Raw genomic sequence first — 23,437 nt, forward strand, 5'->3', positions numbered from 1 at the left:
TTTGCCCTCCCCCCCCCCCATCTCTCTCTCTCTAAAATGAATAAGTAAATAAATAAGTAAAATGTTTTTTAAAAAGGTAAAAAAAAAAAAAGCAAATGATAAAAGTAACATTACGTAGGCAGGAGCTAATTTCATGTAACATGAGATCAGGTCATTTTTTTGTGGAGTTTCTCCCCCAAGAAGTTTGGAAACTGGCTTTTCTTTACGTAGTGGGAATTATTCCTAAACATCTATCACTCGAGTCGGGAATTATCTCTACTTGTTTATCCTTCTTAGGATGGGTGTTCCTGTTCATGGATTGTACCTCCTGACCCTCGGGCATCCCAAAAACTTCCTAGGACATTGAATTCTCAGAGGTCATTCATGTCATGGGAGAGCTCATGGGTTCTGCAGGGATATCAGCCACAAAGTTAATGTGAGAAGAGATGAAAACTGACCACAGAATATTAAGAACTGAAAAGTTAAGATGCTCAATAGGTTAAGTTCATATATATTGTCCCGTTTTGTCTGAAGAGATAACACCAGGACAATAAGTAGTCATTTCCAACAAACCAAAGATCTCTAGTTTAGGATAGTTTGAATAATATGTTCTGAAACCAAGTAATTTGTATCTCCTACCGACTAACTTGGGATGCTCTCGTTTATGCCTTCAAGTTAGTTAGGGCTGTCGCTTCTTTACAGTGTTCAAAGACAAAGCCCTACATCTTGTATTGGGACCCACACTCACTAGGCTATAATTTGCTGAGTGAAGGCACTTTGCAATTGCAAAAAATCTAGGACTAAAGGTCTTTAAAATGTTAGAAAACTGCCTGGCATAACTCATTCAGCTACCCCTTTGCTCTTGGAGGCTCTCTCCAGGCCCGTCAAGAAATGGGTGCCTATCTGCGTCCCTGAGGGCTCTCTCCTCCTCTTGACACACTAGGATGAGTATCAAGTCCATTGAGGTGAGCCAGCTTTCCTGGGCTCAGGGCTCTGCTAACTGAGGGACAAGCAGTACTGAGATATCCTTGTCAGTATCAGCCATTTGGATGAGAAGCCACACAATCACTATCATTGCTTGGAGCCTTAATAAAATAATTTTTGCTACCTCATGGCATTCAGTCATTACAGATAAACTTGGACCACAACCAAGAGGGTTTTGTGACCCCAGCAACAGACCATCGATTGCAATGTGGCCTCCACTATTGGTTATCTCTTGGCATACATTCATAACAGCAACAACAGAAAAACTACAGGAGGTAGTTTTAGGAGGTAAAAACAAGTGAAATGGATCCATTCTCACGACTGTGATTGGTACAGATAGCAAGGGTTCAAAGAGATTTGTCCTACAGAAAGATGTAGGGACATACGTGTGCCCGCAGTCATACTCATGTTTCCATAAGGAAGACTGAGATGTGACAGAGACGTTTCCAGTAAAGTCAAAGTATCCTAAATTCCATGACATTCAGATTTACTTCTACTGGCAAAACTACCAACCAACCAAACCAAACCAAAACATCTGAATCGTTTCTAAAATGAAACCAACTGATTTTCTCTCCATCAAACCTCCATTCTTTAAAGCAAAGAACTTTCACCAAGACTCTTAAACACCGGGAATGGGAAAAAAGTCAATATATATTTCATATACTATATGAAATTCCTAAGGGTTGGATGGCGTTCGTTTAAAAGATACATTCATACATAAATACACAATGCTCCAGTTTTAATCTGAAAGATAGATGGAGGAGGAGCTATTGCATACTCTTTGACCGAATTTGATACTTCACCTTCAAAAATATATCGGAGAAATCAGAAGACACAATATTGATGTATGCTTTGAAGTATAAATGGTTGGCTAGTGTTCAAGCATCAGCAACCCTCAACTTAATAAATTGTGCTTCTATGGGCACTTTTGTTTTGAACCTAATCTTTTCCTTAATTACCCCGATTGAGAGTAGATCAGAGAACCAAACTATAGTGTATTTTTAACTTACCCTTAGAAACAAAAGGAAAATTTTAGTATAATCTGACAAATTGCCAGCCAGACTCTACACAAGGCCCTTGTATAAGGCACCAATCATCATTTGGGCACAAAAATTCCAATCATATCCCCCAAATAGCATAGAGCCCCAGTCACAGCTCATTTGCTTGTGAGTCCTATGTACCTGAACAAATGGACAATTTTAAAGTTGGACTTTTGTTTTTACTTTTGACTGTTTTCTGCACCACCCCCCCCCATGTCCCCTCATCAACCGACGGTAATTACCCCAGGTCAGAGGTGCACAACCATGATGGGGAGGAAAGGCTGGGACAAGGGGAAGGAGGTGTGCAGAAGGCTTCGAGAGAGCTCTGCCAGGTCACTAATGGCCTCTGGGGCAACGACTTGGAGAACCGGCTGATGCTTTGCCTTTGATCTTCTAATTCACAATGATCATTAGTATTAACTCCGATTCTTCTGGGTGAAGAATTCCAGCTGTAACCTTTTCAGTTTACCTGACCTAAGAAAATTCATCACCCATCCCATTAGGATTTCAATAACCAGCTAAGAAAGAGAAAAAAGCAGTTGCCCCAGAATCTAGAAACCACCCGCTTCATTATTAAAACAGATTTTATATGACATATATCACAGAAGAATGAGGGCATTCCGATAGTTCCTCCATGTAATTAAATAATCTATTCCTTTTTCCCCCTGAGAGAGAGGATTCCCAATTGGGTGAAAAAATCATTAGGGTCCGATGTAATCACAGTTGAAACATGCTATCTCCAAAGTAGCAGAGACCTTTTAAAATCAAGATAGAGGGATTTGTCAGTCCAACTTGGATTAGTTTTGGCAAAGCCTAGCTCTGACCCATCATCATTAAGAAAGCCTGTGAAGGTGAATGGCAACCGCATGGAAGAGAAAAATAGTAACTATATTCTCATCGGTTTCAGAGAGCTCATTTTTGATAAGGTACAGGGACACCTGAAAGGGAAAAAATTATTCTCACCCCTCTACACTAGTTTTCAGGAATCTTAACTATATAATGTATCTGCAGATAACACAGAGCAAAGAAAGTCTCAGAGTTGCTGTCTCCACAAACCACCTTTCTCAGGCACAGTTAGGACTAGTCTGAAGGAGGGACAGTCTTTCTCCAATACTTTGTACTACCCAGATTCTCATTCTAGGCAAAAGTTGGAGAATACAGTCTTCCTGCCCCACTATCTTCTTAGGACTAATTTTAGCTGAATCATGCGAGCTGGTTAGGCACAATGGAAATATTCACTGTTAAAGCTATCAAAGTTGAGAGGTGAGGGACAGAAAAATAGAAATGGAAGGGGGGGAGCAAATCCCATCTGCTTCCTACCTAGTGCCTGCCTACAGATCCTTCTGTCTGCCTTCGACCTTTCACTCACCTTGATCAACAGAACGGATTGTCTGGATACCAAAGAGAGAGATACTTTTTCAGTGTAATAATAATTCCTAACGTTTAGAGAACAATTCTTCCACAACTGCAAGCAGAGATATGACACTAAGATGTCGCCAACAGATCTTGTTACCAAAAGCAAAACCAATGAAAGAACATCTGTCTCTTCTAGAGCATTCAATTCCCAATTCAATTCCATTTACTCCATCCTTAGAGTGGCGGACCCGCAGGGCACTTTTCATCTAATAGTGTTTCTATGGAAACGCCATTCTCAACCTGGAAGATTCTACAGCCCCTCACTTTGGCTTTATCCACATTGAGAGGGAAGTCTTATAAATCAGAAATTGAGACATAAATTTTGCCACAGACCAAAAAAAAAAAAAAAAAAAAAAAAAAAAAATTCCAGGTTAGAAGTTCACAATAAGAAACAAAACAAAACCAAAGAGTAAAATATATGTATCTGACATAGAAACAGTGTCTCTATTAAGTACCCCATGAGATCCCAAAGACCACTGACAGGAATCCAAGAGAATGTGAATGAAAATCAATTAAATCAATTCACCTTGAGGGTCACCTCCCCAATTGGCCAATGTCAGATGTGTCACCCTTTGCATGATTTCTTCACCTGAACCCACAGGTGTGTATTTTACCAGCCTACATTCTTCCTAAATCTCAAGACTCTTGGGACACACAGCTGCTCCATTCAGGAAAATATGTCACTGCATATTTTAAATAAGAACCATATTAACCACTTTTCTATTTAGATTATATTTGAATCTGCAATATGCAATAGGGTAAATGTACAATAGGGTAGAAAAACCAAACCAAACAAAAAACCCTTGATTTTTACCCTAAACATTGTATGTATTCCTTCTTCTTATTTTCACTAGGCCCTTAGGCACAATCTTTGTTACACTACGTAGCAAAAGAACTGGCAATATGCAAAATACATCCACTTTAAACATTATGACATAGTAGGTTATAGTAATAATCAGAATAATGCCTTTAAGAAGGAAAAAGAAAACTTCGAGAGCATATGCCCCCAAACCGACTGACTATACAGTGACTCATACTGAAATATTAAGGATTTTTTAATTGTTTGCTATAATTTGTCTTCAGGCAAATGCAAGCATTTCTGTTAAGAAATGCTTTTGTTTTCTTTCTAATTCCCTCTTATTATCTAAATAATGTCAGTCACTCTTTTCAATTCCGGGGAATAGTTCTTTTAAGAGACATTCCCTAGTTATCAACCCTGGCAAATATTCAACTAAGACTGAGGTAGAAATTTACATCCTCGAAATTTCTTTTTATCCCATAATCACCAAAGTTTAAAATCTGTTTCCTTTTTCTTTTATTATTTTCATCATATACAAGTATTTCCAGTTTAGCTCACTTGAAACCGTGAGTCCAAGAATGAAGCTTTAGTTCTCTCCTTGGAGTAGTAAAATGTGCTACTGCTTAAACCTACCTGTGGACAGCTACACAACAGCATATTTTTCTTATGCAGCTGGGGTTTTTGTTTTGTTTTGTTGTGTTTTGTTTTTCCTGGGCCTATTCTACTCCTCCAACACACAAATGCTTAAAAGCCCTTTCAAAGGCGGGTTTTTGTTATTGTTGCTGTTTTAACTGAATAAATCTAATGTAAAGATTGACCCATTTATTTGAAAAAGAAAAAAAAAAGAGTAGGGATTTGATTTGAAAAAGGCAGGCGAGGTTTTATAATACACTGTTTGGCATTTAAAAAATCAGTTTTTACAATTTGCTAATAAATTGTTATTGCCATTGTTTTAATTAGCCAGAGGTTCTGTTGCTCTTTTGCATCTTGCAAGATTTCAGACAGGATTTTCTAGAGAAGTTACATTAGTCGTATGGCAAGAATGTGATCATTTAAAATTTGTAGCATCTTCCGAATGAATTGTGCCTCTGGAAGATCTCTCAGAACTTGAAATAAAGTTGCTAAAATATTAGTACAGAGATACTATGACTTACTTACATTTGAACAAATAACAAAACTCTTCTTAAACTCCAGAGGTCCTTCCCCATAGAATTTATTATGACCAGCTTCTGACTATAAACAAATACCTAAGGAATTGGTGCATTCCTTCAAGAAGTGTAACAAGACAAGGAGAAGGGTGTTCCTGGTAACTGCAGCTCTATCTGGTCTTGCAGTTGGAGAAGAGGGAAGGGAATCACTTTCGTTGCGGGAAGGAAAGAGGGAGAAAATTTAAATATATCGCCTTTGCTTTTTGGATGATGTTATGAGATATTTGCTTTTTCGAGATGGTCACCATGATCGATATTTTTGTATGCACATATGGCACTGGAGTGGGGAAGCAGTTGGGCACGTCCAGATGGGAACCGCAAGGCAATTTCTATGAGCCTTCATACAGATGTGGACAAATGGGTTTCCCCTACCAGGGCAGTAGTGGTACAGGCCAGCACAGACCCCCAAACTGAAAGAAATTAGCCCGACCTCAAGAAATCAGGCAGTTTATGAATAATTTCTAATCCAATTGCCCAAATAACATATGGACCACAAAATGCACTGCAATGCAGGGAAGATCTTGCTGGCTGCTAAGGAAGTTCTCTGTTTTGTTTTAAGAAGATAATATAGCTCTCTGCAAGGTTCTTCCCAAGGGTATGACCTAGAAAACCAGGAATCTGGTGGATGAATAAAAGAACTTGCTTCTCTCTCTCCTGATCCTGTCTGAACCAATATTTGATTATATTTTATTCAGGGGCACCTCAGCTTCAAGGAAATCCACAGCTCCTCTGTGGACTGATACGGAGGCTGGTGAAATCCATTCTTTTTTTTTTCCCCCTCTCTGTTAGTACAGGAAATAGACTCAGGTTGTAACTTCCAGGGCCACCTGATTTTGTCCCCTCCGCCCTCATCCTCCAGATCAGGTTGGCTGGTCAGCCCCAGTGACGAAATATCAGCATGGCTGCCTCAGCACCTCTGACCGACTGTCTCTTCTTATCTCCTGCTACTTATTCTTCCTGCTGTGCCCTTCATGCCCTCTGTGCCCTCTGGATCCTATCCTTTCCCTCTCCCTTTTTAGTCGTGGTTGGTAATCCCCAGCAGCAACCTTGCAGATCTCAAACTATCCACATACTTGTAACCAGTGTTGGGTAAGCCATGGCACCTGAACTGGGTTTTCGGTAAACCTAATACAATGTTAAAATCAGCTACGCCACCTAAAGCTTCAGCTCACCACCAGCACTAACCAACCTCCCAAACTGATTCCAAAACTGTCATTGGAGGCTGGTCGCTGTTTGGAATCATAATGGTGGAAGAGAGAGAGGAAACTTTTTTTTTTTAGTTATTCCTGCTGTTCTCAGTTTTTGTTTTATTCACAGATGCTGGAAAATCGGGATGAATTTAGACCCTCGAGTGTTATTGGAGGCGTAGCCTCTCTCCAGAGGAGCAGAACCAGTGTGGCCTTTGACAGCCCCTGTGTGTCTCCCTGTAACACTACAAGTCACTGGTGGACACAGCTCTGAAAGTGGGCAAAGGCGTGAGGGTCAGCAGACTTGGGTACATTGGCAACAACGCAGAACTGACCTTGATACAGAAAAATAAATAACTTTCAGAAGAAGCAAACTAGGCTAAAAACAGTAACATAAAGAGTTTGCTTCTGACATTTTTCAAAAAGCCAAGATTTTTAACATTCATTCATTTTAGGCTAGGTTAGGCGAGGCGAGGCTAAGACCTATTTAAATTCAACCTTTGCCCTTAAGAGTGGAAGTTCCCCTTGCCAACAATTTTGCTGATTTTTAAAATATTATTTTATCCATAAATTTTCATTTGGTCTTCTTTCTGAGATGTCATTAAGTCAGTATGCACTTACAAAAATATCCACCAAAATATTATGATTATAAATATTTTGAACATGAAATTCATTCAGAACAATAACCAAACAAAACAAATCCCTTGGTGGCATAAAGCCCCCAATCTCCAGTTTCTCACATCTCCAGGAGAATTCCTGCAGTGAAAACAGCAATACTCACACAGACAATATAAACTGTTACTCTGCTTGAAAAGTCACAGGGGACTACACAGGAAGAGCCGACGCTATATTGCTGTTTTCCTTTACAGTTCTAAGTACAGGGACAACTTTCACTGGGCAGCCCTGACTCAGATGAATGTTTTGTAATGGCAACCAGGCCATTGAAACCACTTAAAAGCAAATTATGTGAACATCTTGCCATTGCAACAAGATTTAAACTTTTTGGACCATTCACTAGAAAGGTCCACTAAAGCGTTCAAAGAAATTAAGTCCTTCTCTCTGGGGTTTGGCTTACTTTTTTCTTAGTAGGAGTTGGTTCTAAGTACCTCAGAGTCACACTGAGAAAAGCAACATCATTAACACACATACTTAAAATCACAAATCACAGGAACTCCTAAACCTTATGACTTACAGTTAACAAAATTGCAATAGTGAACTTCAAATAAAACTCCTCATTTGGGGTAAGTAGCTAGGAAATTAAGTGCTAACACTTTGGTAAAAACTAGGGGAACACAGAGATTTATGATATATTCCAAGTGCAGAGGGGATCATTTCTTCCCCCATTTTCTTTTCTATCACAACTGGTTCACCATCCATATTTAGTTTACATATGTCATTTAGAATCCACTTACTGTTAGATGCTGGAACAGCCACGCCCTCATGATATTTGTGGCTACTTTGGGAAAGATGCCACGCTTTTTGTGACGCTTTTTGTCCTTATCTGGATCATCATCGTCACCTGTGCTGGGGGAAGCTACACTGTTGTCCAAGCCATCACCTGCAAACATAGTGAATCAAATTTTGACTGATGCTACCTTGACATGCTTTATTCAAATAGAATGCCTTTGGATATAAACAAAACCAAAAGAGCAATATAAATGATTAGTAGTTTATTTGGTACTTTTTATTTTTTTTTTCCAAGACAAAGAGAAAGAACAAGGCCTAGGCTCAAAAGTAGTCAGGTCTAAGGAACTTCTTCCAAAGAACAGTGGGAAAGGTCAAAGGGAATGAAGGGAAATAGCCAATCTCGTTAGTAGGTTTTTTGGTTGCCATGGTGATGATTCAGATGTGTAGAGCTGAGATGTGGTCAGTTAAATATGGTGGTGGCCATGGGCAGAGATGCTGTCCCTGCCTGGGTATCCAAACCCCATATATAGTCGTTGATGTTAACTTGTGAGAGGATGCATTTAGGATATCAACTATTTCCACAAGTGATCTATCTAAAGACTAAAGTAGGCCACGGAAATGTAAGTAATCCATCATTTGAGCGGCTTGACATAGGAATGCTTCAAATAGAATATAATTTTTCTTGTCATAAAAAGAGAGCATCAAGTTTAGTAAGGGCAAAACTCCTGAAATAGTTTTTTAATTAGGAAACAATTACTATGTAAGTCAAATAAAGTGATATTGAACTCATAGTCAATTGGAGCTGTATTACCCTAAAAGTCAGGTAGTTCCTAAAATTTCTTCTAGATTAAATCTTTCTCATTTGAAAAGTCACCTGTTTACAAATTCCTGAATATTGGATCCTATTCTTCCATTGATTTGTGTTATAACATGTATGTTGTTTCTTCTAGAAAATATTCTGGCTCTGTGACACCGTAAAACAAAAAATGTAATATTCCTTTTACAGTGCCGTGTTGAATAAGACCAAAAAAATGAAATCTCTGCCCATATAACCACACTGTCCAAAACAAGTCACAGGGTTCGAATGGAAACTAAGTATACTTTGTGTTCTGGCACGAAACTTCACGGGGAAAAACAAGCCTGGACTAAAACCACTACAGTAGAAAGCAGCTGATCTTCTGTAAACGTGCCTCCCTACCTGCTGTCCCAGCTCTCCGAGGAAGGCACCGACTTTGAGAAAGGGACAGGTGGATCCAGCCCAGGAAGAAGAGCTACAGAAGCAAGGCTTTGCAGTGAGGCAACACATTCACCTATGAGCACACTCCCCAGGTTCCATACAGCACTGGAGAGCCGTCCACGTGCCCAGGAATTGGGTACTCGGGTAAGACAAGTTTCCTAGCCACTGTGTATTGGAACTAGCCTCATCGCGTCATGAACTTATTCCGTATTCCTTATTACCTAAATACACTAGGTACAAATATACTACCTTGATTTCAGTTATTGCAATCTAATCTACAGTCATTATGTTGCCATTAATCAATTGTTCTTAACAGCTCCCTCAGGAATCCCCTGCCCATCTCCCCCCCCCCAAGGAAATTGTCCCCAAATCACCTTAACTTGTACCGAGGTAAACTTTAAAAACTGTTGGGTGAGGAACAGACTAAATTCCAACATTTCCGCTATGATTACAGCATATGCCATGAACACAAAACTTCTGCAGAACTTTTCTGAGTGTGATTTTTTTGAATTTTAAAAATCCATCATTTTATTGTATTTAAAAATCCGTCTATTTTGTTAAAGTTCCACATTATCGTAGCTGTGCTCTCGGTGGAAAAGGTCGTAAAGACCCACAATCCCAAGACCCTCGCTGTAGCAGCAGTGGAGAAAGTTCTTGGGTGACTTGCCCAAGGTCACCCAGCAGGGATGGGGCTGGCAGGCCCCTGCAGGACCAGACACCTGCATCCCTAAATCAGTGCTCCTTCCAACCCACCAAACTCTCATTATTTGCATAACCAAGTGTTTTATAAGGAGTCCCCTTGGATTTGCCTAATAAATTCCTTGAAAGTCCAGTATTTAAAGAGGCTTTTTATTCAGAGAAGCAATTCACCATATAAAATAACAATTCATTAAAGAAACATGAGAAAAGAAACCAACTCAACAGCATTTAAAATTTCAATGGGCTAATCCACTTTCAATATGCAAAAGGTAACCGAGGAAAAGAAACATATTACTTGATCATTGATTAAAAATGAAAAGCTTCTAACCTAATGACAGTTTTTCACCACCTCTCCATGATTGTTTTCCACCTTAAAAAAAAAAAATAGCCTTTCCATCCGTCTCAAAACCCCTTCAGATTAATTTAGCAGGCAATGCCTAGTGCCTGCCTCGAAGAGAATTCATTGATAATTTATGGAAATATCTACTATAATCCAGCGGAGATGACTTTTTTCCAGCTTTGTGCATCAATAGATAATCAAGGCCTTAAAGCAGCCTTAGCTTCCCATTACCTCAGGCAAAAGAATTCCTGAAAGCGTGCCTTGAGGGCACCTGAATTATATACTCCATTAGGAGAGGAAGGCTTTCTGCATTCCATGTGTAACACTCACCAGAACCTTTCCTGTTTATTTCTGCTGTATGAAAGCAGCAGCATTAGGAACAGAATTTTTTAAGTGAAGACTTATGTAGACACAATGGAGAAACCTTTCAAGCAGGAGCCAGATCACCCCCTTCAGTCCCTTGGCAGTGACCCTCTCCCGAATAAAAGGTTTCTATTACATCATTAGCTCAAGCCAAAAACAGCCTTGGCTTAATGCACAGTTTGTTCTTCCTACTGTTTTTAGGCAAATACAGCTACTTTACTCCCATCTGGGAGGGAAATTAAACTGCTGGGCTGTAATCTAAGACAAGATTTTCATTGGAAGCAAATGCTTTCAATCCAGTGTAAATACTGGTGCATGTTCAGAAAAGCCTAAAACAATAAACCCTGCTCCTTCCCGACACAAGTTAGGGAAACGGAGAAGATGGGGACGGAGAAGAGCAATATTAAAACACACGATTCTAAAAGCAAACACTTCCATAGATTTTAATAAATTGTTTAACCTCTTCCACTTTCTGGAATTGAAAATGGATCTCGAAACATCTCCACCTCGGAGGAAAGTCTAAATGGTCAATTGTACCTTCAGCATTTCCCGTCACTCTGCAATTTGATACAGTCACCTCGATGTGGTCTCTGGAGGATTTATTTCCTTTTTTTATTTTTAAGATCACTAAACAAACTTGGAGAACCGCCGGCCGACCACATGGCAGCAGGCAGCGGCTCTGAACCACATTTGTAAAATGTCAGCAGTGACTTCATTCCTGGAGCTGACTTCTCCTGCCGCCAAATGAAGGCAAACTGAAAAGGTGGAAATAATCATAAAAATGATGCTAGTCCATAAACAAGCTTACAGCCTCATTAGGATAGCAGTAGGCTCCAGTGGGTGATTTATGCTCGTTTTGCTGATGCTATGAGGAAATGCCATAGGGCGACTTTAGCCAATTGCTAATGGTTTCTGACAGCTTCTTAGCAACTAGTGCAAGCAACGTTGTGGCGTTTGCTAGTGACAGAAACCGAAAATGTCATATTATCTGCCCATGTGTCATGAAGTCCGTGTGGCAATTAACTAGCAGGCCAGTGACTGAGGGGCCAGAGGCTCCCGAAAATGGCCTTTGGCTATGCAGAGGCAGCCGATGGGCGCAAGGCACACGCTGCCTACACGTATGCAACATTCTAACGCAGAAATCCGCTTCCTTGTGACTCCCCCGCTCTGATGAGACCGGGCCACTCAAATCCCTTCTTTCCCCTCACTCAGGTGAAACTCCAGGCTCTCCTCCCTCTCTCTCTCTGTCTCTGTCTCTCTCTCTCTCACCCAGCAGTGGCTCTGGCCTTATGAGAAGTCTCCAAAACAATCTGCTTTGATATGATTATCCGAATGGCTCCTTAATTGGCAGTACCTGGTTCTGTGCATTTTGGACGCTGGAGTCCAAGGTGCTAGCCGTTTTTCTGCTCTCTCACGAATTAGTCTAAAAGGATTGAAGCTCACTGAAGCGGACTCATTGCCTGTCAGATTGCAAGGAGCAGAGGGACTCGGCAGCAACAAGACACTCCGTGAAAAACACCAGGCTTCTAACGAGCGGCGGGGGGGAAGAATTCTGGCCACACTTTCCAGTTTCCGAGCTATCAAAACCATGCACTATATGTCAAACTGTCAAACCTTTCAGCGTGGGCCATTTGCCCTTTCAAATAATATTTAAGAATTGTTTTTACAAAATTTTATAGGCCATGGTCTAGTGAAAGAGGCCAACCAACAAAGAAAGGAATTTGTACTACAATTCGTCTACGGACAATTTCTTGCGAGACCTGGTCTGTCCCTGCGGAGCAAGGCAGGTGACCTGTGGCAGCTCCCAGGCTGTCAGAGAGCTCAGATTTCAAACACGCTCAACTCAAACATCCCAGAGTCGCCTATTTAAGCATGCCCGGGCATTTAGACTGTGCTATCTCGTGCCTTTCAAGGCAGGATAAAGCGGCATTTACCGTATTCAGGCCATTCAATGGGTCAGACTGACCGTGTCAGCAGGGGCTCCTCAAAGCCCTGCTCCCATTTTTTCCTCTTTTTCCTAACGCCCTCTCCCCACTCCAACCCAACCCCAGGACTGCCCATCCCCAAAACCTATTCTGAGCCAGGCAAAAACAAAACCCCCCAAAAGTGCCCAAGATTTACATCACAAGGGAGAGGAACTTCCAGGGTCGGTGGGTCAGCAGGTATAAATAAAAATGGGTTGTCTGTCAGAGCGTTCTTTCTGTCCGGGAGGCTAAACTCCTAATTAGGGATCTGAACTTTCAACTGCCGGGGCAGCTGAAGGTGTAAGGTTGTGGACCTTCTTGTTTTGCTAGAGCTTCACGACAATTCATTTACAATTTTGCCAGGGACACGCCATAGTTCCCGGCCAGGTCTTCCCCTTACTTTCGCTCTACGCCTCTTCAAGTGTTTGGAAACAGAATGTTGGTCCCAGAAATGGAAGTAGACTCAAAACCAAGACCATCTGTAATCACATCTTTTGATACGGACTAAAGTCTATCATGTCTTGAAAGGTGACAAAATGGTCAGTTTAAAAGCATTAAGGCTGTACAGCTCGTGTTGTATGCTGGCTAACTTTTCAACCAGTGTTAAGGGCTTTTCCCTCTTGCCTGTTTTCTCACACAGCATATCTACAAGACAATATGGCATTTCAGCCCTTGTGCAGTGTGTAGAACATTCCTGCCCTTCCAGGGGCTGCTGGTGCAAACACCCCGTCAGTATGGAGAGGTCGGGTTTCTTTTGTAGTGGAGTTATCCGAGTGTGCCAGGTTGTTAGGAAGAATGTAAAACTACCCCAAACCCACCTCGCCAGATCACGGCTGTGTCTACTTAGCCAGAAGTCAGATGGGATAATGTTTCTGTGTTATGTTAAGAGGATAAATGGTGAGAATTATAGACAACCCTTTCTCAGGAACCAGCTAGAATACTTCAGAGGTTATAAAGAAGTGTTTTGTCTTCACTGAGAATGTGTAATCGCTGCCAGAATGAGTTTTCTAAAATACATATCTGATCTTATAACCCTGCCTCTTAAAATCTGCTGTGGCTACGGTTTGCCTTCAGGATAAAGGTCACACTTTTGAGCCTGGCATGAAAGGCCTTTCACGTTCTCTCTCCGCCCCCGGGTGTTTGCAGCCTATCTGCTGCTGGGTCCCCACCCGGACCCTGAGCCTCCTGACCTTCTCAGCATCTCCCCACAGGCATGGCTCTCACACCTCTTCTAGGTTCCCTGTGTAGCCCCCTTTGCACCATCCTTCCTGGCAAGCTCCTTGGTGACCTTTTTTTAGGTTCAGCTCAACTGCCATCTCCTCTAAGAAGCATGTGCTGAACTCTGGCTGTTCAGTGACACCCCTCCCCAATCCCTAATTTTTCTTTTCCCGACACGCCTCCATCCCAAAACACGTCACACTCCATCTGGCAGGACTTTTGTGTTCTGTAGTCTATGTCCCCTCGGCTTGATTCTAGGATATATGAAAACAGGGATGGGGTCATATTCCCCGTCTAAGATTCTCTAGCCCCAGGCTTATCCCAGTGTCCAGGGTACAGACTTGTCAAGGGCATAGTGAATGACTGAGCGAATGCATTTCTTTTTTTCACTGCATGGAGAAAACCACAGTTTCCATTTCCAGCTGTTACAATCCTTTTTGATACATGCTTAAACTCTTGAGGAATATCCACCAAGGAAAAATCAGTAAAACTCTAAGAAAACATAAAGGAAATGCATTCTCCAATGCTGGGACGTTTTCCTTGGAATCTTTCAGCTCCTCTCGGACAAAAGATGGACAGAGTGAGAGAATTGGAGCTCTTTCTAGTCTTTGCCATAGTTTCTCAAGAATACATTTCTACTTCCTTCAAATTACAATTTAAAACTTTCTACCTAACTCAAATGTCTTGCTGTTTGTACATTTTCCTGAGTTCAACTCTAAAAAATAAAGCCAAAGTTTTGCTTCCCTCTGAATTTTTAATTTTAAATATATCACTTGACAGGTCTCCTAGTTTTATCCTCGCAAAAAAAAACCCCTCAACTGTCTCTCAGCAAACTGAGCTCAGACTCCAAGCTCAAACTTGACAGACTCAGTGCTAAATACAAAACTCTAGAACTCTGGCTTTTCCTTAGTTTTGCCAAGTCATGGATCGACCATCCCCACAGCATTCCTCCACACCCGCCTCAGCAAATTTTCAGCAACAGGTTATCAGAGGACCTTAGTATCTGATACTATCATACAGACTGACTGCCACAGCGTCCTCGGAGACATTAGAAAGGATTTTATAAGATCAGTGAAAACCTAAGACAATCCCGTACGTCTTATTACACATTTTTAAGAGAAACACAGTAGACTTTATATATCTTCAAATTTGCAGCCAATATACAAACATGTAATTGTCTAAATCCAATGGTTCACTTTTGCGTTTGACTTGAATTAGGGCTCTGTTACCACAGCCTCCCTTCTGCATCTCTTCTCATCCTTAGGTGTTTAACATTTCCTTGTTCTTAGTTCAAAGTGATTCTCAGTTGATCAAAGAAAAATAACAAAGGAAAGCACATTCTCGTATGCTTTATGTTACCACCCACCACTTCCCTGAAAATCTGGAGGTGGTTCCTTTGGAAACCAAGATAAGGAGTTAGATGTTGGCACCTGCCATGCAGTGTGAGGTTCTAGCAGGGGCCTAAAAAATGGCCAGTGTTACAGATACACTAATGGCAGTGACTGATAAGACAGAGGTAAGGAAAAGTGGGGGAGAGGATTAAGAATAAGCAAACTTTAAAGAAACACATTATTGGCACTTACAAGAAGAGCCTAGGTACATTTCCCAAGGTTGGCGTTATAGAGATTTGCCATGAAGCTTTTCCTTTCTCGTTGATTTAGGTCTGTTAAACAGTGACAAATACTTGTTAATATTTAGCTCCTGTGGAATGAGCTCACAGCCTTATTCTGGCCTGTAGTGGACTCCTGACATCACAGAAACCTAACGGGAGGAATGGAGACTCAAGCCTGGAGGAAGTAACTCTCTCAACGAAGGTAATGCCTCCTTTTCTGAAAAATAAAGTGTGGACTTTAAAAATGAGCCCTACACAGGTAACCACCTTTTGCCTAAGCGGTCACTCTTACCATTCATTTATTCTTTTGACAGAAATGTACTGAATTCTGACTATGTCCCAAACACTGTGTCAACCATGAGGGGCACAGATGGGGAAGAAAATCAGAAAGAGTCCCTGTTTCTACAGAGTTTTCCAGATAGAGGGCACAGATGTGAAACAAAATCATCATAGGGATAAAGGTACGACTATACTCAATCAGAAAACAAACATAGGTCTATGAGTGTTGAAACAAAGGAGACCACTGAGGAGGAATCTGGAGCAGAATCTGAAGGGAGGAGAAAGTCGAGCGGGCGGAGGGAGCAGCCTAAAAGGGCAGAGAGCAGAGAAAGGACTGTAGGCCACAGGAACAGCAGGTGCAAGGGCCCTGTGTCTGGAAGTGTGATACAACCATAGAACGGGAAGTGTGGAAGTGTGATACAACCACAGAACGGGAAACTGGGAAAGCAGGACCACATGAAGCTGGAGAGGTGTGAGGAGTAAGTCCACTTGTGGGCCGTGGTTCAGGATTTGGGTGTCTGTCCTTAGGCTTCTGAGTAGTGACCCACACGTACTTCTGTGGCATCATCAGTCTCTTCTCCGTCACATGCCCCAGTACTACCTCAATGTTACCAAGTAAAGCCTCATTCCCCAAGGTCTCTTTCTAGTTCAACCCAACAAAGCACTTGATTCCAAATTAAGATGGGGGAATGAGTCCATTCAGGTAGACCCCAGCACACGCACAGATCACACTCTGAAATTAATCTGTAAGTAGGTCTCTTGGACATTGGAACATATTTTCACATAGAAGCAAGTTATGAATAGTGTTGGGTCCCAAGGCTTGCTCATCAAAGCCAAAGTAATTCATTAAGGGAATAAAGTTCCAATACCAGAGCCCAAGGTGCAGAAAGTATAAGAAGGAGGAGGAGATGGTTGTTGGCTTTTCCCCTTGTATTTCTGTACATAGAATCAGCTGAGGAAAATATTCAAGTATGTGTAAGTGCCTTATGTACCTCCTTTTCTATATGTCATGTCCATTGCTCAGCAGGCATCTCCTGGAGTTTCTCCCAGTGCCTTGTAGGGGCACTTGGCCTCCTGCTGTGGACACCCCACCCACCCCACCCACACCTATCCTTTTCCTGCTGTGAGTTCACACTTACCATTTCCCCCTGACCCAAATACCCAGCCTTTCAGTCTAGTTCATCTAAGCCAGACCTGTTGAAGTAGAAAGCAATCTGCAAGCACTAATGGAGACTCAGCGAGAAAACCTAATGCTCCTTCACCTTCCCAGAAATATGGGCATCTTTGAAAGAAAATTTGTTAATGCAAATGAATCTTTAAATGACAGAATTTCAGGTAGAGTCGTTAGTGAAGTTTTTTTGTTTATTTTTTAAAGATTTTATTTATTTATTTGAGAGAAAGCACGAGAGGGGAGAGGGGCAGAGGGAGAAGCAGGCTCCCCGCTGAGCAGGGAGCCTGATGTGGGACATGATCCCAGGACCCTGAGGTCATGACCTGAGCTGAAGGCAGATGCTTAACCAACTGAGCCATCCAGGTGCCCAGGAGTAAGTAAAGTTAAAAAAAAAAAAAGAAAAAAATACAGCTGGTACTAGGGAAGTTTTGTTGTTAATTGTTGTTTTAATCAGCAGATGCCAGCCTTTCGGAAGAGCCCCGGATCAAGTTCCCAGACTTGTCGTTGCATCCCTCTACCCTCAACCACTCACCCCTGCTCATCCCTCCTGCATTTGGGAAGTCACGCATCTCTCACCTTGCTCAGTGTTTCTTTCTTTTTCACAGAAACTGTGGTGGCAGTGAGTGGGTCCTGGGAGTGCACAGCAGTGAGAACAGCAGTCAGAGATCTTGGCTGAACAAGTGTGTGTATATGGAGGACACTCCTATGATCTGGGTGTTTATAACTCAGAGATCACCAACCCGTTGGAATAAATTTGGAAGAACTCCTTTGCTACAAATAAATTCACTCTATTAAGCATCTATCACCTCATGATTCTTCACGGAGACCACAAACCATGCATAAAACATAGGAGGGTAAAAAGTATGAAAAGAATCCAACCAAACAACGGAGACCCAGAATGAAAATGCTCACTGGATTTTTAGGGAACACAAAGAAAATCTGTTGAATTATATTAATATGCCATTGATAGAACTGAGGGAAGAAATAGGACTTTCTAAATTCATGGAAAGGAAGAATTGTCAGAGTTGGTCAGTATTCATATTTGCAGTTCACTTATGATTTATTTTCCTGCATGTGTTTCTATGAATAGAGTACCACAGACAGATAAAAGATGTACAAAGAAATTGGCTACATTTTCCAAATTTTTTTTAAAAAATCATTGTATTTTGTTTTTTTGAGATAGGAAGACCTTTTTCTAGTAATTCAATATGACTTTTGACTTGAATACCCCTCAGGGGAACAACAGCAAATTAGTTACCTACATGCAGAGGACAAACAGCAATGATGAATAGGAAAGAAAAAAAACACAGATTTTACTCATTTTCATCCATTCAGCATTTTTCTTTTCTTTCTTTCTTTCTTTTTTTTTTTTTTTAACAACCAAACACCATGGAAAATCCCTGCAAAGACAGCATAACTTCTTAATGAAGTCTTACAAACTTCAGGATGTGAGTGCACTGCAAGATGTTACTGACATCTTTGTATTTATACTAACAGTAAAACAAAATGGAAATCCCCTAGTCTTTTTCTAAGAAAAAAAGAAAGAAAATGTGCTACAGTAGCAAAGGTAAAACAGTGTCAAATTGTAAAAATCATAAACTTTTGTTTTGAAGCAACATCTCAGAAAGCATTTGAGGAACTAGTATTTTACCTTTTTAATATTAAAGTAATGCACACCAAATTCCTTGAGATAGTCCTTCGAAAATATATAAATCATATATTGACAAATGATCTCAAAATTCTGTTTAACCACGAAAATAAATCCCTCAGTCAAAACAAAAACAAAAGCAGAAAACAAATGCCACACATTGGATCTTATAGCCAGGCAGACATACACACACACACACACACACACACAAACACATCCCATTTATTTTTGTGAGATCCTCAAATGCTTGCCATATAATGTTTTTAAATTTTTATATACTCTGTATGTGTGTGTGTATATGTAGGTATATATGTATATATATACATATATGTGTGTATATATATATACATGTGTATATGTATATATACTCAACCTGTGTTGAGTGTGATATACCTGTGTGAGTGTGTATATGTACACTTACACAGAAAAGATAACATTTATTTATCAAAAAGTTCATTTCTTCAGCAAACTCAGTTATATAGAATGCACTTGAGAATGTGGGTTTAATAAAAAGATTTCCGACATGCAGATTAGAAGCGGTTGAAGTGGTTCTCGACTTTGGCTACACATAGAATCATGTGGTAGTTTTCACAAATCCTGATGCCTACACTGTACCCAAGACCAATTAAATTAGTATTTTGGAGGGTGAGATCCCAGCATTAATGATTTTAAAGCTCCAAGATGATTAAAATGTACAGCCAAGTTTGACAACCAGTGGATTAGGGTCACAGATTATAATTGGCAAAGCTCACAGATTTTTTTTTTACAGAGAAATGGCCATAAGACCCTTAATCAGAGACCTGTTCTGTGTACTTTAGATGTGTTTTCAAAGGTTTACTCATCTGGTTTCCTGCCTCATAGTTTGTAGACTGAGAGTTTTGTCACAATGTAAGACGATAAAAAGGCAAAAAAGAACTTGGCCCACAAGGGCCCTTTAGCGGAATACAGCCCTATAGATGTTAAAGAGTCTGTGTAAACAAACAAAGAAACAAAACTATGAAGCACAGCACCATAAATCACGTATCTACTGAATTAAATTATTTTAAGCTTGTGAAGATTAGATACGATACAGTGTTATGTGTAGTCTGGAGACATTTTCCTAAAAATGCCCCTCAGTTTTTTTTGAATATCTAAAAAAGTAGGATTTTGTTCATCCGGACCACATCGTTCTAGAGCGAGAGCACATTAAGCAGAATCCCGTGTGCACGTTCTGTAGCGACTCTTTTCATGACTTGCCCTCATTTCACTGGTCTGTGTCGCTAGATGGAGCACAGCCCTCAGCGTGAGCATCGTGCGTGGGTTCAACACAGGGCACCAGCACCCCTTCTGACCCTCCCTGGCTTCCTGGGGACCTTCTCTCAAGGTGCCCAAGGGTTCTTCATCCCTTTTCTTCTGCTCTCAGTACATATGGAGGTGGAGGGAAGGGCAGGGTGGGTGCAGAAAGGGTCAGAGGTCAGCGGAAGGCAGACAGGACTGGATGAGAGGGTGGGACGCACCTCCTGCAAAGAGGCAGAAGTTGGAGCAAGAGGGAATGCTGTGGGTCAAGGGAGAAAAAAACAGATGGAGATGGCTTTACCTTCGAAATGAAATGGAACCAGGCTGTAAAATGTAGATTAGGAAGTCTTTGGGGAGAATGAAGTGATGTTAAGGACACAGGCAAGAAAGAAGTTGGGATAAAAAAGAAAGAAAAGCTTGTTATTCTCTTATGGAAAAGCCATCTGAAAATCCACCAGTTTCTGAAAGATAAGATTTGAAAATTACTGGCATGCACCTGTGATTACCTCTAACCTTCTCTCCTCTGAGTGTCCCAGATGCCAGTCCTTGTGTAGTTTTGGGGGCGCACACACCAGTCACTCAGTTAATTAGGGACAGGTGCTTGCCGCTCAGAATCAGCACGTTCTGTCAAGGGGTGACTTCCTTTGGTGGGCACACAAGGATAAAGTCACTTTCCACAGCAGCGATACTCCAGATCTAACTTACAAAGCCCCAGGGATCTTGCCAAAACGCAGTTTCCGATTCAGTGGAGGAGGAGCCTGAGATGCTGCCTTTCTCACAAACTCTGGGGGCTGCTGAAGCCGCGTCGTAGGTCCAAGGACCCGTGATAGGCATCCTAGCAAGGTTCTGGGGGATCTTCCCCTACGGGCAAATAAAGCTAGAAAATGTTGGGTGCATGTGCAGGCCTGGCTACAGTGGAAGGTGACACAGTCTCCTCCAGCGCCCACAGGGAGGACCGTACCTGCACCCGTGGGACAAGGACAGGGAAAGGCTGTTCATGTCCTCATTTTGAGCATCACCTCGGGATGTCTCTAGGACTAAGTGGAGTATCAGAACAAGCCAGGATGTCTCCAACTGGCGACTCTTCTTGAGTTTTGTTTTGGTTTTTTAAAGATTCATTTATTTATTGGGGAGAGAGAGAAAGGGAGGGCATGCTTGAGTGGGGGGATGTTATTAGAGTAATGCATGCCATTACTATAATAAAGGTATGGAGGGCGGAGAGAGGATTTCCAGCAGACTCCTCGCTGGGTGAGGAGCTCGACCTCAGAACCCTGAGATCGAGACCTGAGCTGAAATCAAGAGTCAGATGCTCAACCGACGGAGCCACCAGGCGTCCCCCAGCTCCTTGCGGATAGTACCACAGCCCTCTCTCCTCCATCTCCCCAGCACATGCAAACCTCGCTCACTTGTCTGGGAGGCGTTACTAGAGAGCAGTGTAGCCTCTGGAGTCAGATTGTCTAGGTTCCTGTAAATCCCATCCTCACCACTTGATAGCGGCACAGCCCTGGGCAAGTCAGTTAACCTCTCTAAGCCTCTATTTTGCCCCTCTGGAAAAAAGAAGCATAGTAATAGTACAGCGTTGAGTTACTGAACAGAGTAAATAAAATCAGCTACATTGAACATTGAAGACAGAACACGGCATTAGCCCAGGCTTAGCCCAGGGAATGCCAGTTCCTGTGGCTGTTTTGCTACTGAGAACATTCTTTGAGCAAGGGGAACTTTCTCCTAAGCCGTGCACCCAAAGCAGAAAAACAGTCACAGCCACTCTAGTTATGTGTCCTCATCTCCCCCATCCTGTTCTCCTTCCTAGCAGTCACTTTTCCAAAATACATAGACCCATCCTCCTAGCACTGCATACCATTGTCATGTTTCCTTCCCCCCCCCCCCCCACCAAGAGCCCTGGAATGACTTGGAACTTTATACATGTGCGCCAGAGAAAAATGGGTGGCTGGTACTGCCTAAGGGACCCAATGATGAGATTCTGGCGGACTAGGGCTGGATGGTGATACACAGGAAACACGTTTTATTAATACAAGTTCTCGCTCCCCACACAAAATAGGTCAATTCATAATACCTTGTCCTCTGCTCTCCAGATAATATTTCCATGGTAAGTAATAGCAAAGGCTTCTGGTTTTGATTTGCAAATATGGAAAACAGTTATATCACTGAAGAAAGTATCTTTAAGGCCTAGGACAAGTGGGATGCTGTAAAGAAAAGTGGGGCTAACTTTCAAGTTATAGGCCATCTCTTGTCTAGACAGGAAGATGAGCAGTTATAATGAAAACTAATATTTATTGAGCACCTACTATACACTCGACATTGTGTTTAGCGTTTATTTTCAGTCACTTAATTAATCCTCATGAAAACCTTAGGAGGTAAAAGTTAAATTCATTATCATGGTAAAAATAAACCAATTTTAAAAAAACAACAATTTCTCCATATTTTAAAAAAAAACCTTGGGAGCCTGGGTGGCTCAGTTAAGCAACTGCCTTCAGCTCAGGTCCTGATCCTGGAGTCCCAGGATCGAGTCCCACATTGGGCTCCCTGCTAGGTGGGGAGTCTGTTTCTCCCTCGAACCTCTCCCCTCTCATGCTCTCCCTCTCTCATTCTCTCTCTCTCTCAAATAAATAAATAAAATCTTAAAAACAAAACCCCCTTCAGTTGTTATGGTTTTTTAGTTTTTTTTTTCAAACTGTTTTTGTAACCAATAGAGACAATTCCTATTTACAGACAGTAATGAGCTGCTTGGAGAATACACACCTTACTGAGTGCTTTTCTGCTCAGAGATCGCATGCTTCTCCTTGCCTTGGCCCCAGTGTACGGATAAGGCAATAGAGCTCCTTGTGAACGCCAACCCACATCGGACTCAAAGCTGAACTCTTAACCATCCCAGAATTATTCTCTCCACTTAACCCATGAGATTCGATGACAATCAAGATGCGTTAACCTCTAGAAAGATCTCCCAGAGCAGTAAGTGTCTTTTCTCATTGCTGCATGCGGTCCACAGCCAACACAAAGCCTGACCCATAGCAAGGACTTCACAGACGTCTCCTGGATCACACTCTTTCCACTGAAGTCAAAGAAGGAGGAGAGGAGAAGCATGCGATCTCTGAGCAGGATGCAAGCGTTCCTTAGTCAAAGATCATGGAAAAGGTGAAATGTGAAAGCCACCTCCGAAATGTACGCGGAAGAAAACAAATACCGAGTGTTTATGGATCGATCGGGGGGACGTAGGCAAGAATGGGAGAACGCCCCAAATAGTCACACTGCCAAAAAAGTGAGGCCGTTGTCTTGAATGTGCCTCGAAACACTGAAGGAGAAAGTCATAGGGCAAGACGTCACATAGGCAGTGAATGGCAGGTGCGCAGCCACCGGCACCCCGAGGGGAGTCCTGAGCTCTGGAGAGCAGGGCCGACCGACAGAAGCCCTATTGCTTGCATAGCACCAAAAAATGGTCATGTATGGAGCTCCAAAGCCCCCACTTTCCAGCTCCCACAGATGGTCTTCAAGTGTGTCTCGTGTCAGGAACCTGAGGTTCTGCCTGCAGGAGAGCTGGGAGGAGCCTGCGCCCAGGAGCCCCGGCCGAGACAGAGCAGACAAGGGGCTGACCC

The 23,437-nt window shown here is 41.9% G+C and overlaps 1 protein-coding gene and 1 long non-coding RNA gene across 5 annotated transcripts in view; one reads left to right on the top strand and one right to left on the bottom strand.

Moving 5' to 3' along the window:
- The window catches only part of MEIS1 (Meis homeobox 1), a 677,893-nt gene that overhangs the window by 40,619 nt on the left and 613,837 nt on the right, over positions 1-23,437 (bottom strand). For all 3 annotated transcript variants that reach the window (XM_082746690.1, XM_082746688.1, XM_082746689.1), the window contains one exon: positions 8,026-8,171. In XM_082746690.1, coding sequence (XP_082602816.1) covers positions 8,026-8,171 — 146 coding nt within the window. The remainder of the gene's footprint in view (positions 1-8,025; positions 8,172-23,437) is intronic.
- On the top strand, positions 8,379-18,439 carry LOC309872482. 2 transcript variants are annotated; one of them, XR_014315888.1, is made up of 5 exons: positions 8,379-8,640; positions 9,027-9,401; positions 15,503-15,655; positions 15,768-15,914; positions 17,509-18,439. It is a non-coding gene; the product is annotated as an uncharacterized lncRNA (long non-coding RNA). The 2 variants fall into 2 exon arrangements; XR_014315889.1 differs by lacking the exon at positions 15,768-15,914 and having other exon boundaries at positions 8,395-8,640.

The sequence above is a fragment of the Mustela nivalis genome (assembly GCF_964662115.1).
Source record: "Mustela nivalis genome assembly, chromosome: 8".
In the NCBI taxonomy this organism is placed as follows: Eukaryota; Metazoa; Chordata; class Mammalia; order Carnivora; family Mustelidae; genus Mustela; species Mustela nivalis.